This window comes from Aplysia californica, unplaced genomic scaffold (assembly GCF_000002075.1).
Source record: "Aplysia californica isolate F4 #8 unplaced genomic scaffold, AplCal3.0 scaffold00005, whole genome shotgun sequence".
Classification (NCBI taxonomy): Eukaryota; Metazoa; Mollusca; class Gastropoda; order Aplysiida; family Aplysiidae; genus Aplysia; species Aplysia californica.
In genome coordinates this window covers 279785-292470 of record NW_004797275.1, presented here as the reverse complement: position 1 = coordinate 292470, position 12686 = coordinate 279785, and the positions used below count along the sequence as shown (strand labels likewise).

Here is a 12686-nt window from a genome sequence, read left to right as displayed (position 1 = left end):
CCCTCTCTCTCTCTCTACCCCCCTCTCCCCCCTCCTGTATTTGTGATGGCACCTCACATTTAACCCTGTCCGTTATTGGTAGCTATCTCATCGGAGATTGGTCGTCTGTGGGACTGATGGCTTGTATTTTTTCGACTGCGCCGTCGTCTCTTGCAGGGTTGGTGATCGCATCTGGCATGTTGGGAACCTCACTGAACGCTGACGCTGACGTCTTTGTCTCGTCCGATGCTGGTTTCAAGTGGAGAATGGTACAGTATATTTGTTAACCTTGGTAGTACTGTGTTGTTGTTGTTTTTTTTTTTTTTTGTTTAATCGTAACTTTTACATCCCCTTCAACTCGTTTAAAAATAATAAGGAGGCTGGTTGCTTCTACCCTGCCTGTTGGGGTCACTCCTGAGATGAGAAGGGTGCAGCATCCCGGTATACAGACTGAGATACTAGATTTTAAAAAATCCAACAAAAACAAAAAAAACAACCCTCCCCTCTTGGGTGTTGAACTGGAGTCTTCAACATTCATTGGCAAAGTGCTTAGCCATTACACCACAAATGCTGATACTTTAGTCTGTCGCAGGGAGGGAGGAAATTGGTCAGAAGTCTCAGAAGTTATATCCTTCCAGCATTCTTAAGTGATTATTACTCACATAATTAGACCAGCAATACACACTTTGGAAAGTTAAAATAGTTTGTGAGCCAGAAATGAAAGCAATCCTTGCCACGGTGACAGGAATGCAGGCGGTACCTTGTAACACTCAGCTGTTTTGAAATGTTTGATTTTCTCAGCACTAAGTGTTTGATACTGCTCAGTTTCACCTGACTACTATAATTTGAGAACCAATACAGTTTGACCAGTTCTATTGTTTTCAACGGTCTCATTGGCCACAGCAGAAATTGCAAGCCATCTTAACCTTTAATTCTTCCAACTCTTCTATTTCGCTGGAGAAATATTCTCCTCTGCGAATGTATTGCTCATTCTTAGAATTGATGTATGAGCTATTATGTAATTATTTCGATTGTTTTCACCCACTTGTGAGTCTTTAGCAAAAAGGATAACTCTTCACAAGTGAAGCTCTGAGAAGGTTGAACCAACTAACCATATGTTGACTGAGACAAATAAACACACCACTTTAGGAAAGGGAATGATGCTGCTATCTGCGACGAGTTATGGCTTTTGGGATCATGACAAATTGCTCAGTATTTATTCCTTTATTTTACTCTCTTTTACTATGCCATGAAGTATTATAACTTTTCTGTCTCTTTGAATGTTAACTGTAATCATCTCTTAAAGCCCATATTTATTACATAGTTACAGTAATGTGGTGTAAGTGTTTAAACTATCTGACCCCACAGTATCTTTCTAATTTATTACAGGAGTGTAATGGTAATATATTTCATCTGAAAAATTACGGTCCGTTGACAAAAAAAACAACTTAAGGTTGTGTCTTGTAAAACTAAAAAAGAAATTGTCGGTAGGGCTTTTTCAACAGAGGCTCTCTCGTTGTGGAATTCCCTCCCACTAGATTTAAGAGATACGCCTACTTTGACCGCATTTAAATCTAGTATAAAAACACACTTGTCTAAATCCCATTTTACTAACTACTCTTGATTTAAATCTTATTTTCTACTGTGAGCCACAAGGGAGTTGACATGTTAGAAGTGATCTTTATTATTATTAATTATCATCGTCATCAGTTCATAATAGATGAACTATTAACATTAGGGCTTGATGAGATCTTTAATTTAATGTCTATAGTAGAAGTAAATTGTATTGTTCAAACTTGGCATGAGATGCATTTAGTGCGTAGTTGGCGGGTGCTCTGGTGTGGTTTGCTCCTTCTTTCCTCTCAAACCTGTCTTGCCCTTAACCTTATGGCTCGTCCTTCTCTTACTCGGGCGCATTTTGTTGCTTTTTTTTTCATATTTTGTGATTGATTTTCCCGCCTCACAGGTTCTCTCCGGCAACTACTTCTACAACTTCGGTGACCACGGAGGTGTTATCATCGCTGCCCATCAGTTTATACCGACGAATGAAATCATGTAAGCCTTATCTCTTCGCCAGTGTCTCAGTGCAGCGGTTAGGGTCTGAGACGCACTGTTGTGGGGTTAAAGATTAAAGTGGATGTTATATGCTTTTGGTTAAAACATGCCCACCCACCCCTCACCCCCCTTTCCTTTCATTTGTCCCAACTTTCTGTCCTATACATTTTTATTGTCGTTCGTTCTTCACAAAATGTGTTTATTGTGTCTGTTGAAACCATATCTTATTAATTAGCACAGAAAATTTCAAAGAAATAGCATTTCATTTCAATTTTTTAATGAATTTTCAAAAAGTGGGGGAAATTGGTAGTCCTCTGGGGCTTGGAGCCAAATCGGGGCGTGGTGCTCAGTGAGTTAATCCTGCTATCCTGTTTTCCTGCTATCCAGCTATCTAGCTATCCTTCTTTCCAGCTGTCCTGCTATCCAGCTATCCTGCTTTCCAGCTATGCTGGTATCCAGCTGTCCTGCTATCCAGCTATCCTGCATGGACAGGAAAACAATGGGCTGTGGTGGTAATTATCGTGGTCTGTGAAGATGTTATACTGAACTTTATCCTTTTTTGGAATGGCATGATACTTTGTTTTACTCAGTTCGCCAAGCTACAAGTGAGAAGTTGACAACCAGTCGAGGCTGAGGTGATGAATGAGAGAGAGAGATAGAGAGAGAGAGGGAGAGAGATAGAGAGAGAGGGAGAGAGATAGAGAGAGAGGGAGAGAGATAGAGAGAGAGGGAGAGAGATAGAGAGAGGGAGAGAGATAGAGAGAGGGAGAGAGAAAGAGAGAGACAGAGAGAGAAAGAGAGAGACAGAGAGAGAAAGAGAGAGAAAGAGAGAGACAGAGAGAGAGAAAGAGAGAGAGAGAGAGGGAGAGAGATAGAGAGAGGGAGAGAGATAGAGAGAGGGAGAGAGAAAGAGAGAGACAGAGAGAGAGAAAGAGAGAGAGAGAGAGAGAGAGAGAGAGAGAGAGAGAGAGAGAGAGAGAGAAAGAGAGAGAGAGAAAATATTGTTCTATCTGAATAGAACGAATGTTTTAATGAATGTTTCTAGTTACTCACGTTTTAACTTTATTGTGACCGTTCGTGAATTTTTATTGCATTGTATATTTTTAGTGAACACATTTCCAACCTCACTGCGAGACTGTTTTTCTCATATAAATTTTTACACTTATGCATTTATATTATATGTATAATACTTTGTTTTACGTACACATCTTTTAGAGCATCTTTTAGAAAATGGAAATGGGCAGTATAAATGCTATTTATTATTATTATTATTATTATGATAGCTCTAGTGACTGCGTTGTTATAGATATTGAAAATGTGATTGATTACATTTAATGTCTATAGCTGGTTGCATGATTGTAGAGACTGAAAACGTGAATGATTGCTTTGAAGCTTAACAGGCTGCATTACTGTAGATATTAAAAGTGAGATTGATTACGTTGTGCGTCTAGCAGGGTGTGTTATTGTAGACGTTGAAAATATAATTAATTACCTTGATTGTACAGCTGGCTGCACTATTGTAGAGACTGAAAATATGTGAGACGTCTAAGTGAAAACTGGCGCTTGTAAAAAATAAAGACATCTAAGAAATTTGCATTTGTCTGGCCTTGGGGCAATTATTTAAACAATTTTTTTTTTTTGGCTCAACGCCTTTTATGTCCATTTAGAAACACATTTCCCTGTTGATTTTACTGAAAAAATTGTTTAAAGGCACAAAAACTGTAAATTTTCAGTTTCTGAGGACTCAAGCTATGGAAATTACCTAACTTTGGTGGCCATTTTCTCACAAATTTTACCTCCGGAAACAGGCGACCCTCACCTCCTTCAATAGCAAATATCTCGACTTCTATTCAACATAGATGGATATTTTTTCCACTAAAAGCAACGCAAATGAACTGGCTTTAAGATGATACCAATAACCCTATATACAGAAAATTGACGAGCGCCTGATTCTACCTCGTCGTGCCACATATGAATGATTATACCGAATGCCTAGCAGGCTGCAGTATTGTAGATGATAAAACTGAATAATAGTGTTGAGAGTTGAGTGGTCTTCATTGTTTTAGATACTGAAACAGCGTATGGTTACTTTGGGGATTTAACTGGCCCCATTGTTGTTGATGTTAAAAATGTGAATGATTACATCTAGTGTCTAGCAGGCTGCATTGTTGTAGGAGTTAAAACTGTGAATGATTGTATCAAGTTATAAGCAGTCTTCATTATTGCAGAGACTGAAAATATGAATGACAGCTTTGAGTGCTTAGCAGGCGTCAGTGTTGTTTATATCCCCCTGTGGGGGACTGAGGTAGCTTAGTCAGTATGATGAGTCGGCCAGGCGGTGAAGTTGTGTAAGCCTGCAGCCTGAACATGACAGTTACAACAACAATGGCAACATTTTTAAGCCGACCTTTTGAGAACAGGTTGGAGTAGGGCAGTTATTGTTTGCCTTTTCGCTGTTTGAGAGAATGATCATTCAAGTGCCTGAGTAGTCGTATGTTTATAGTTTAGTAAGAGTTTTACGGTGCTCATAACTACATAATTCCATATTCTTCCTTTAATATTACACTCACTGTTTTCCATGGGAACTGTTTGGCTTTCTTTTGGTAAGGTTCTAAGCAGGGATGTGCAGGAAATGGTGAACATTTATAGAGGTGACAGATCTTGACATCGATGGATGGATGGATGAATTGATGGATTGGTATGTGGATGAATGAATGGACTGATAAATGAATGAGGTAGTGAACAACAAAAAAGGAAGAGAATGGCTGTTTGTACTGGTAGGTGACGTTTGCTTATTGTTTAAACTACCTCTTTCCGTCCTCAGATACTCCATCGATGAGGGTGCCACATGGCAGCAGTACCGATTCCTGCATGAACAGATTCGTGTGTATGGCATACTTACTGAGCCAGGGGAAAAAACCACAACGTTTTCAATCTTTGGATCCCAGACTTCACACCATAGTTGGATAATATTACAGATCGATTTCCGTGATATTTTTAAAAGTAAGTGTGTTGGTGTTGATGTTTGTCCATGTCTCTCTGTGGGTGGTTTGCGGGTGCTCTGGTGTGGTTTGCTTCTTCTTTCCTATCAAACATCTGTCGTCCTTATCTCTCCTCCTTTTTTGTGTTTGTTACTCTTGTAACAACTCTAATCTTTGCCCCCCCCCCCCCCCCCCGGCTGTGCCACTGACTGAAGTGTCTATAGGCCATTCCCGAAGGGGGGACATTTCACGTTCTAGTGCACAGTAGAATTGTACATGGGCTGATCTAACAATGTCATGCTCATAACTGTGCCTGAACTAAGACAGGGAACTGCTGCTTTTTCTTTCCTAATCCTTACTATCGTCATTTCCTCTATTTTTTTTTTATGTTTGTCCCCCTATTTCCGGGGTGCCTTGATAGTCGAAGAAGACTTTGTGATGTTGAAGCTAGAGAGGTGAGCAGAGTAAGTCTGATTCCCTGTAAAGACTTCTCTATTGACATCCACCCCTTGGTTCTCAAATGACCATATGCAATTGCGAGCGTCGTAAAACCTCTACTAAAACTAAACCTAACCTTCGGCACTTATATGACCTTATTGTGTTGCAAGTGCCGTAAAACTCCTACTAAAACTAAAACATGTCTCTCTTGTATAATCAGTGAATAAAATGATCTTTTAGTGGGTGGTTGGTGGGTGTTCTGGTGTGGTTTGCTCCTTCTGTCCTATCAATCACCTATTGTCCTAATCTCTCTTCCATCTTTTATATGCTTGTTACTCTCTTGTAACACTTCTAATCTTTGGCACTTATATAACCTTATTGTGTTGCAAGTGCCGTAAAACTTTTACAAAAACTAAACCAAAAAAAACTCCTACCCCCTTCCTAAAAGAATTTTGTACGCCACTCCAACAACTCCATGTATTACAGTTTCGTGGGTAGCTCAGTGGTGAGGCTACTGGACTTGCAACCTTAATGCATCACGGTTTGAATCCCGGTCTGTGCCCTATGAGTGTACTCCTGGAACAGACACTTTATACAACTTGCCTTTACTTCCTTCATCTGGCTGTGCCATGATGTCTGTTGCTGATCTGACACTTGATGATGATGATGATGATGTATTGGCCAGCATCAGAGTGAGGCATAAGGTGGCACAGGCAAAGCCGTACTTGAATGTTTTGGGAGACCCGAGGCACCCTTTGCATGACAACCTTAGCTGCATCAAAGGAAACAGGATCAAACGGGGCAGCTCATGGATGACAGAAGTCAAAGACTCCTTGAGGAAAGTTTGTGGCGTCGATGAAATATGCTGTGGAAAGGAGTGGTTTGAACTGAGCTCCGATTGCAGAAGCCTGGCCAACGTTCACATCACTATGGGTTGTGAAAGACGGGAATGTGCTGCTGTTGTTAACGACAATGATATACGACAGTTAATTGAGGAGCATTCCAAGCCAGAGGACCCAGTGATCTATACGGATGGATCAGTCAGGAGGGGTAAGAGAAGTGGATGGGGTTTTGTGGTGTACATTGGGAACAAAAAGGTTCATGGCATGTCAGGGGCCATAGAAAGAACAAATTCAAGCATGAAAATGGAGATTGAGGCCGTAACAAGAGCGCTTGGATGGCTTCATAATACAAGACCAAGAACAACTCATCTCATCATTGTCACGGACTCCCAGAGCATCTTGCGAAGGGTTGAGAAAGGGCTTCTTCGGAGTGAATGGGTGAACCCAATACAACACTCATCACTTAGAGCCATCACGTGGATATTCTGTCCTGGGCACTCTAGAGTGAAAGGCAATGAGGAGGCTGATAGGCTGGGAGGCAGTGACGTGGTTGATGGTGAGGTGAAATTTGACAAAGGAGAAGTGTTGAAGACCCTGGCGAAAAAGTTGTGGGATGAAGAAGACAAGGAGACAGCAGAACATCACGCAATCATTAGGATGTGGGAAATGGGGATAGAGAGGGGAGAAGGAAGAAAGGTACAATTATCTGGAAAGGAAAGACGTCGCCATAATCAGACAGCCACCGGAACAATCAGTATGGATACCTTGCGGGCTTTGGTGCTGGGGAGAACCGAGCTCTTATGGACCTGTCCGGTGTGCAATGACGTTGTTGCCCAGGACAGGTAATACAGGTAGGGATGATGATGATGATATCAATGTCATAAGACAGGAATGGCTGGGCTATATAGATGGGTGAAAGCCAGATGAAAATCTGAATATCCAGTTCTCGCACCTGATTTAAATCACTAAGTTGAGGACCCAGACTGCTTCGACTTACTTTTCGACTGGTTTTCTAAATCCACCTGGAGAACTGGGTGGGACACGCTTTCTGACCAGACCATCAATGATTTATTTATAGAGGCACCAGCCATGGACACGCTTTCTATGAGACGGACGGAGGCAGGGTGGAGCAGACGCGGTGAAGTCTGTTATAGCCTGGCAGTGCACACAGCTTGCGATGGGAGTGGGAGATACGTAGGCCTGTATAGAAACAAAATCCAGACTAATTGGAAATTTCCGAGAGCCACACTTACTTTGAAAACTGGTTCAGATCTAAATCAAACTGCAGCAAGTCGAGGTGGAAGCAAATTTGGGTTTGAGATTATGGCTCTGAGAGGGCTAGAAAATCCTGGTCGGCCCATTTATATCCAGTTATTTCTAAGAAATTAATCTAGATATCCAGTTACTGGGCTATGACTGACTGACTTGTCGAGTACCTTGAAAAAATGGGAGCCCTCTGTTTAAAAAAAAAATTCCTGTCGAAGAACCCAGCTAAATTTGCTGAGGCTCTGATTTTTTTTCCCCCTTGAATTCCGTTTCTATCAGTTGCATAAAACGTATTGGAAATGATTTGAAAGCACACTGGTTTATTTGCAATCTTAGTCTGACTTATTGTAAATAACTTGAAAACGCATTTTTAGTTTTGTTTATTTTGGTGTGTTTATGTTGTAACTTAAACATAAAGTAATGTTTAACACTAACCTTTTGTTTGCCTGCGTTTACAACAGACGTTAGCCAAACCTGTTTCTCTCCGGATGGTGATCCTTTCCTCAGCGATGGGGCCCCGATGCGTTGGAATCTCACACGCAACACAGAAATAAGCCGAGGCTCTAACTAGCCTTTTCTCCACTCAACATCTCAGCAGGCCTCCTTTGCCTTGCTACAGCTCTCCCCTCTAAAGTCTGACCTGTAGTAATCCAGACTGCTTTTATACACTTGCACCATACAGTACAACTGAACTGAGACTCACACTTTACTCACTCACTCTCACTCTTTCAGCCAAACAATACAATAGGCTAGGCATAACCCCCTGCCCCTGACCAACACGCCAGATTGCAAATTAATAAACAACCAAATAGACCTCAGTTTAATATGTATGTTTATTTGCAACTTTCGGTTTATAAAGGTGTTTTAATCTATCAGGGTTTTGGAAACTCTGACCCCCCCCCACCCCCACCCCCCGAACTCAAATTTTTAGGGAGAATTCCTCTCTTTGGTTGTGGAGGGGCTGGCAAGTCTGCTGTGATAGCATTGTCTGCTGGGGTTGCCCTGTGAAATGGCTGCCTGCGCTATTGCTTCTGAGGAAGCTGAAGATGTTTCGGAATGTTTTAGGGATGTAGAGGGGCAAAAATGTTTGACCTTCCTGCCTATTCATGACTCGTGGTTCAAAAGATAGATTTCAAGGTCCATGAACAACAGAGATGAGATGTTACTTCAGACTCTTTGACATCTCTTTGACATCTCATACAAAGATCATATTTCAAATACTGAGGTACGGTACAGAACAGAATCACAAATGCAGTGGCGCAGCATGAAGATCTACTGACCACAGTGAAGAGATGAAAATTAAAATGGTATGGGCATGTCACAAGATCCACAGGACTTGCTAAAACAATCCTACAAGGAACCGTACAAGGAAAGACAATGAGAGGAAGGCAGAGAAGGAGATGGGAGGACAACATGGCAGAGTGTACAGGAAAGACGATGGGTGACAATCTGAGGAAAGCAGAGGACAGAGAGGAACGGCGAGAGCTGGTTTTCAGATGCTGTGGTGCCCACACGGTTTCCCCAACCATGGGATAGAAGAAGAAGAAGAAGAAGAAGAAGAAGAAGAAGAAGAAGAAGAAGAAGAAGAAGAAGAAGAAGAAGAAGAAGAAGAAGAATTTTAGCTTGAGAATTATTCCCTACTGGAAACAGCCCCCAGAGCCCCCCCCCCCCCCCCCCCCAAAAAAAAGCCCAACATAAAAACAGAAAAATTTAAATATAAAAACCCCCCAACAAAATGGAATCTTAAAAGACAAGAGAACAAGAAAGAAAAAAAGACGGCTGATAGAACAAACCGAACCAAATATGTTTCTATAATCTACCATAAAATGCGGGTGGTTGGAGCGCCCCTTTGGTAAGTCCTACTTCTTTACTTTCCCTCTGTTATTTCTGTCTGTCTGTCTTCTTTTTTCTGAGCACTAAATGACAATTCTTGTGTCTTTATGCTTCTCTCTACTCAAACAAAAAAACAAATAAACACATCTTTCTGAAACATGAAATCAGTACAAAAATGATTTTTTTTCTGTATCCTTAGACAAATCCTGCAGCCCGAATGACTACAAGATGTGGTCAGCCAGTTACGACTTGATGAAGGAAGGCTGCCTGATGGGCCATTTGACGGAGTACCAAAGGAAGATCGCCAATGCTGCTTGCTACAATGGCCAGGGATTTGTCCGAGAGGTTCAGAAGAAAAACTGCTCCTGTACCAGGGAGGACTTTGAGTGGTGAGTTGAGTTGTCTCCAACTGAAGTTTTCAACGACTTCAGTCCCTGTTGTCTCACAGGGCGCTTGTCACTAAAGGGAAGAGGTGTGTTTAGGCCTTGTACTGTTTCCACCTGTGCCTACCTCCAAAAATTCGATGGCAACAAGGCTAGAGGGCGACCGAGGAAGACCTGGATAGCTGGAGTCAGGGAAACATTAAACACCCACGGCATCCCCCTGACCCAAGCTCTCCGGCTGGCGACAGAGAGACGTCTCTTTCTTCCCGCGACACCCAAAAGGGTATAAGCGGCGGATAAAAGTAAAAGTAAAGTACTGTTTCCACCTAAGATTTTCGACGACTCCAGTCCCTTTGTAGGGATTTTGCGCTAAATGGAAGAGGTGCATTTAAATAATAAAGATCACATCTATAGTGCCCACTCCCTGGTGGCTGTAGGCGCATAGCAATAAAATAAGATTTAAATCAACGCTTCATGCACACTGGCCCATTCAATGTACAATTCTTTCAAATACACCATGTACACTCACATTCTAATGAAGAACACATTCACAAAAAAGATAGTCACTGTGGCTATTGATCACACTTCTGTTGGAACAAGAATAAGACTAGCTAGTACAATATGATTTAAATAAATGAGTTTTCAGGAGTCACTGTGGCTATTGATCACACTTCTGTTGGAACAAGAATAAGACTAGCTAGTACAATATGATTTAAATAAATGAGTTTTCAGGAGTCACTGTGGCTATTGATCACACTTCTGTTGGACCAAGAATAAGACTAGCTAGTACAATATGATTTAAATAAATGAGTTTTCAGGAGTCACTGTGGCTATTGATCACACTTCTGTTGGACCAAGAATAAGACTAGCTAGTACAATATGATTTAAATAAATGAGTTTTCAGGAGTCACTGTGGCTATTGATCACACTTCTGTTGGACCAAGAATAAGACTAGCTAGTACAATATGATTTAAATAAATGAGTTTTCAGGAGTCACTGTGGCTATTGATCACACTTCTGTTGGACCAAGAATAAGACTAGCTAGTACAATATGATTTAAATAAATGAGTTTTCTGGAGTCACTGTGGCTATTGATCACACTTCTGTTGGAACAAGAATAAGACTAGCTAGTACAATATGATTTAAATAAATGAGTTTTCAGGAGTCACTGTGGCTATTGATCACACTTCTGTTGGACCAAGAATAAGACTAGCTAGTACAATATGGTTTAAATAAATGAGTTTTCAGGAGTCACTGTGGCTATTGATCACACTTCTGTTGGACCAAGAATAAGACTAGCTAGTACAATATGGTTTAAATAAATGAGTTTTCAGGAGTCACTGTGGCTATTGATCACACTTCTGTTGGACCAAGAATAAGACTAGCTAGTACAATATGGTTTAAATAAATGAGTTTTCAGGAGTCACTGTGGCTATTGATCACACTTCTGTTGGAACAAGAATAAGACTAGCTAGTACAATATGATTTAAATAAATGAGTTTTCAGGAGTCACTGTGGCTATTGATCACACTTCTGTTGGAACAAGAATAAGACTAGCTAGTACAATATGATTTAAATAAATGAGTTTTCAGGAGTCACTGTGGCTATTGATCACACTTCTGTTGGACCAAGAATAAGACTAGCTAGTACAATATGGTTTAAATAAATGAGTTTTCAGGAGTCACTGTGGCTATTGATCACACTTCTGTTGGACCAAGAATAAGACTAGCTAGTACAATATGGTTTAAATAAATGAGTTTTCAGGCCAAATTTAAATGTGGTGAAAGTTGGCACCTCTCTTAGACGCAGTGGGAGGGAATTCCGCAATGAGAGAGCAGTTTTTTTGTTTTGGTTTTGCAAGGCACAGTCTTGAGTTGTTTTTAAATACTATTAAATGGTAAATTTCGAGATGGAATACACTCTTGTAGTAAATAAGAAAGATACTGGGGTGCCAGATAGTTAAAACACTTACGGCACATTATTGCAACTTAATTGTAAATACAGGCTTTAACAGGGAGCCAGTGTAGCTGTCAAAGCAATAGTGTTGTGTGTTCTCTTGTAGGCTTTTTGAGAAAGCTCTTACTGCTCTGTGCAGTTTATTCATTAGTTCTGTTGGTATGGTTTATAAGCAGTGATTCGCAATAGATAATACAGATGATGGCATCGGTGTCTTAAGAGATGTCGTGCTTAAAAAAAGGTAAATTAGGACGTGAGCCATCTCCGCCTAAGGTCTCAATAACTTTTTCCCAGTCTCACTCCTTTTGTAGGGATCTTGTCACTGAACAGAAGAGGTGCATTTAGTCCATAGACCAGTATTACAATATCCTAGATTGTGCTCTCTGATGTATTTCCTGTTCACTATGGTGGTCACCATTTGACACAATTTGAGCCAGATGATGAAGGGCAAGAGGGAGGAAATGCCGTGGGCCATGGACTGTAGCAAATACCAAAAACCCTAAATTTCGTGTTTATTTCGTGTTTATTTTGGGTTTCGGATAGAAAATTCGAACAGACACATTTGTTTGATTTGTTTGTTTTCTCAGTTGTCTTTTTAAAAAAAGTTTTTTAAAATGTATTTTGTAAAAATAGTTTTTCTTGTTTTTCCAATTTTTAAGGTTCTTTTGTATTTTGATAAATTTATTAACACTTTGTTGGGTTTTTTTTTCATTTTGGTGCAGAATGGAGTCCCATGGTGCACATGCTTAGAAGCGAAGTTTTTATTGAGTATGAAGAAAGGGTGCCATGACAGTGTGTGGTCTAGGAGTGTACATCTATGGTTTAGGCAAGCGAATACGCACTCAAGTATATGGGCTTGTACACACCTACACACATTCATATGCACACGCTCATGCATTCATACACACACACACACACACACACACACACACACACACACACACACACACACA

The 12686-nt window shown here is 40.7% G+C and overlaps 1 protein-coding gene across 1 annotated transcript in view; it reads left to right on the top strand.

Moving 5' to 3' along the window:
- LOC101857914 (sortilin-related receptor) overlaps positions 1–12686 on the top strand; it is a gene marked incomplete in the record, with an annotated part of 121665 nt that overhangs the window by 31070 nt on the left and 77909 nt on the right. The window contains 4 exon segments of the mRNA XM_013080110.2: positions 157–248; positions 1946–2034; positions 4859–5037; positions 9594–9783. Coding sequence (XP_012935564.1) covers positions 157–248; positions 1946–2034; positions 4859–5037; positions 9594–9783 — 550 coding nt within the window.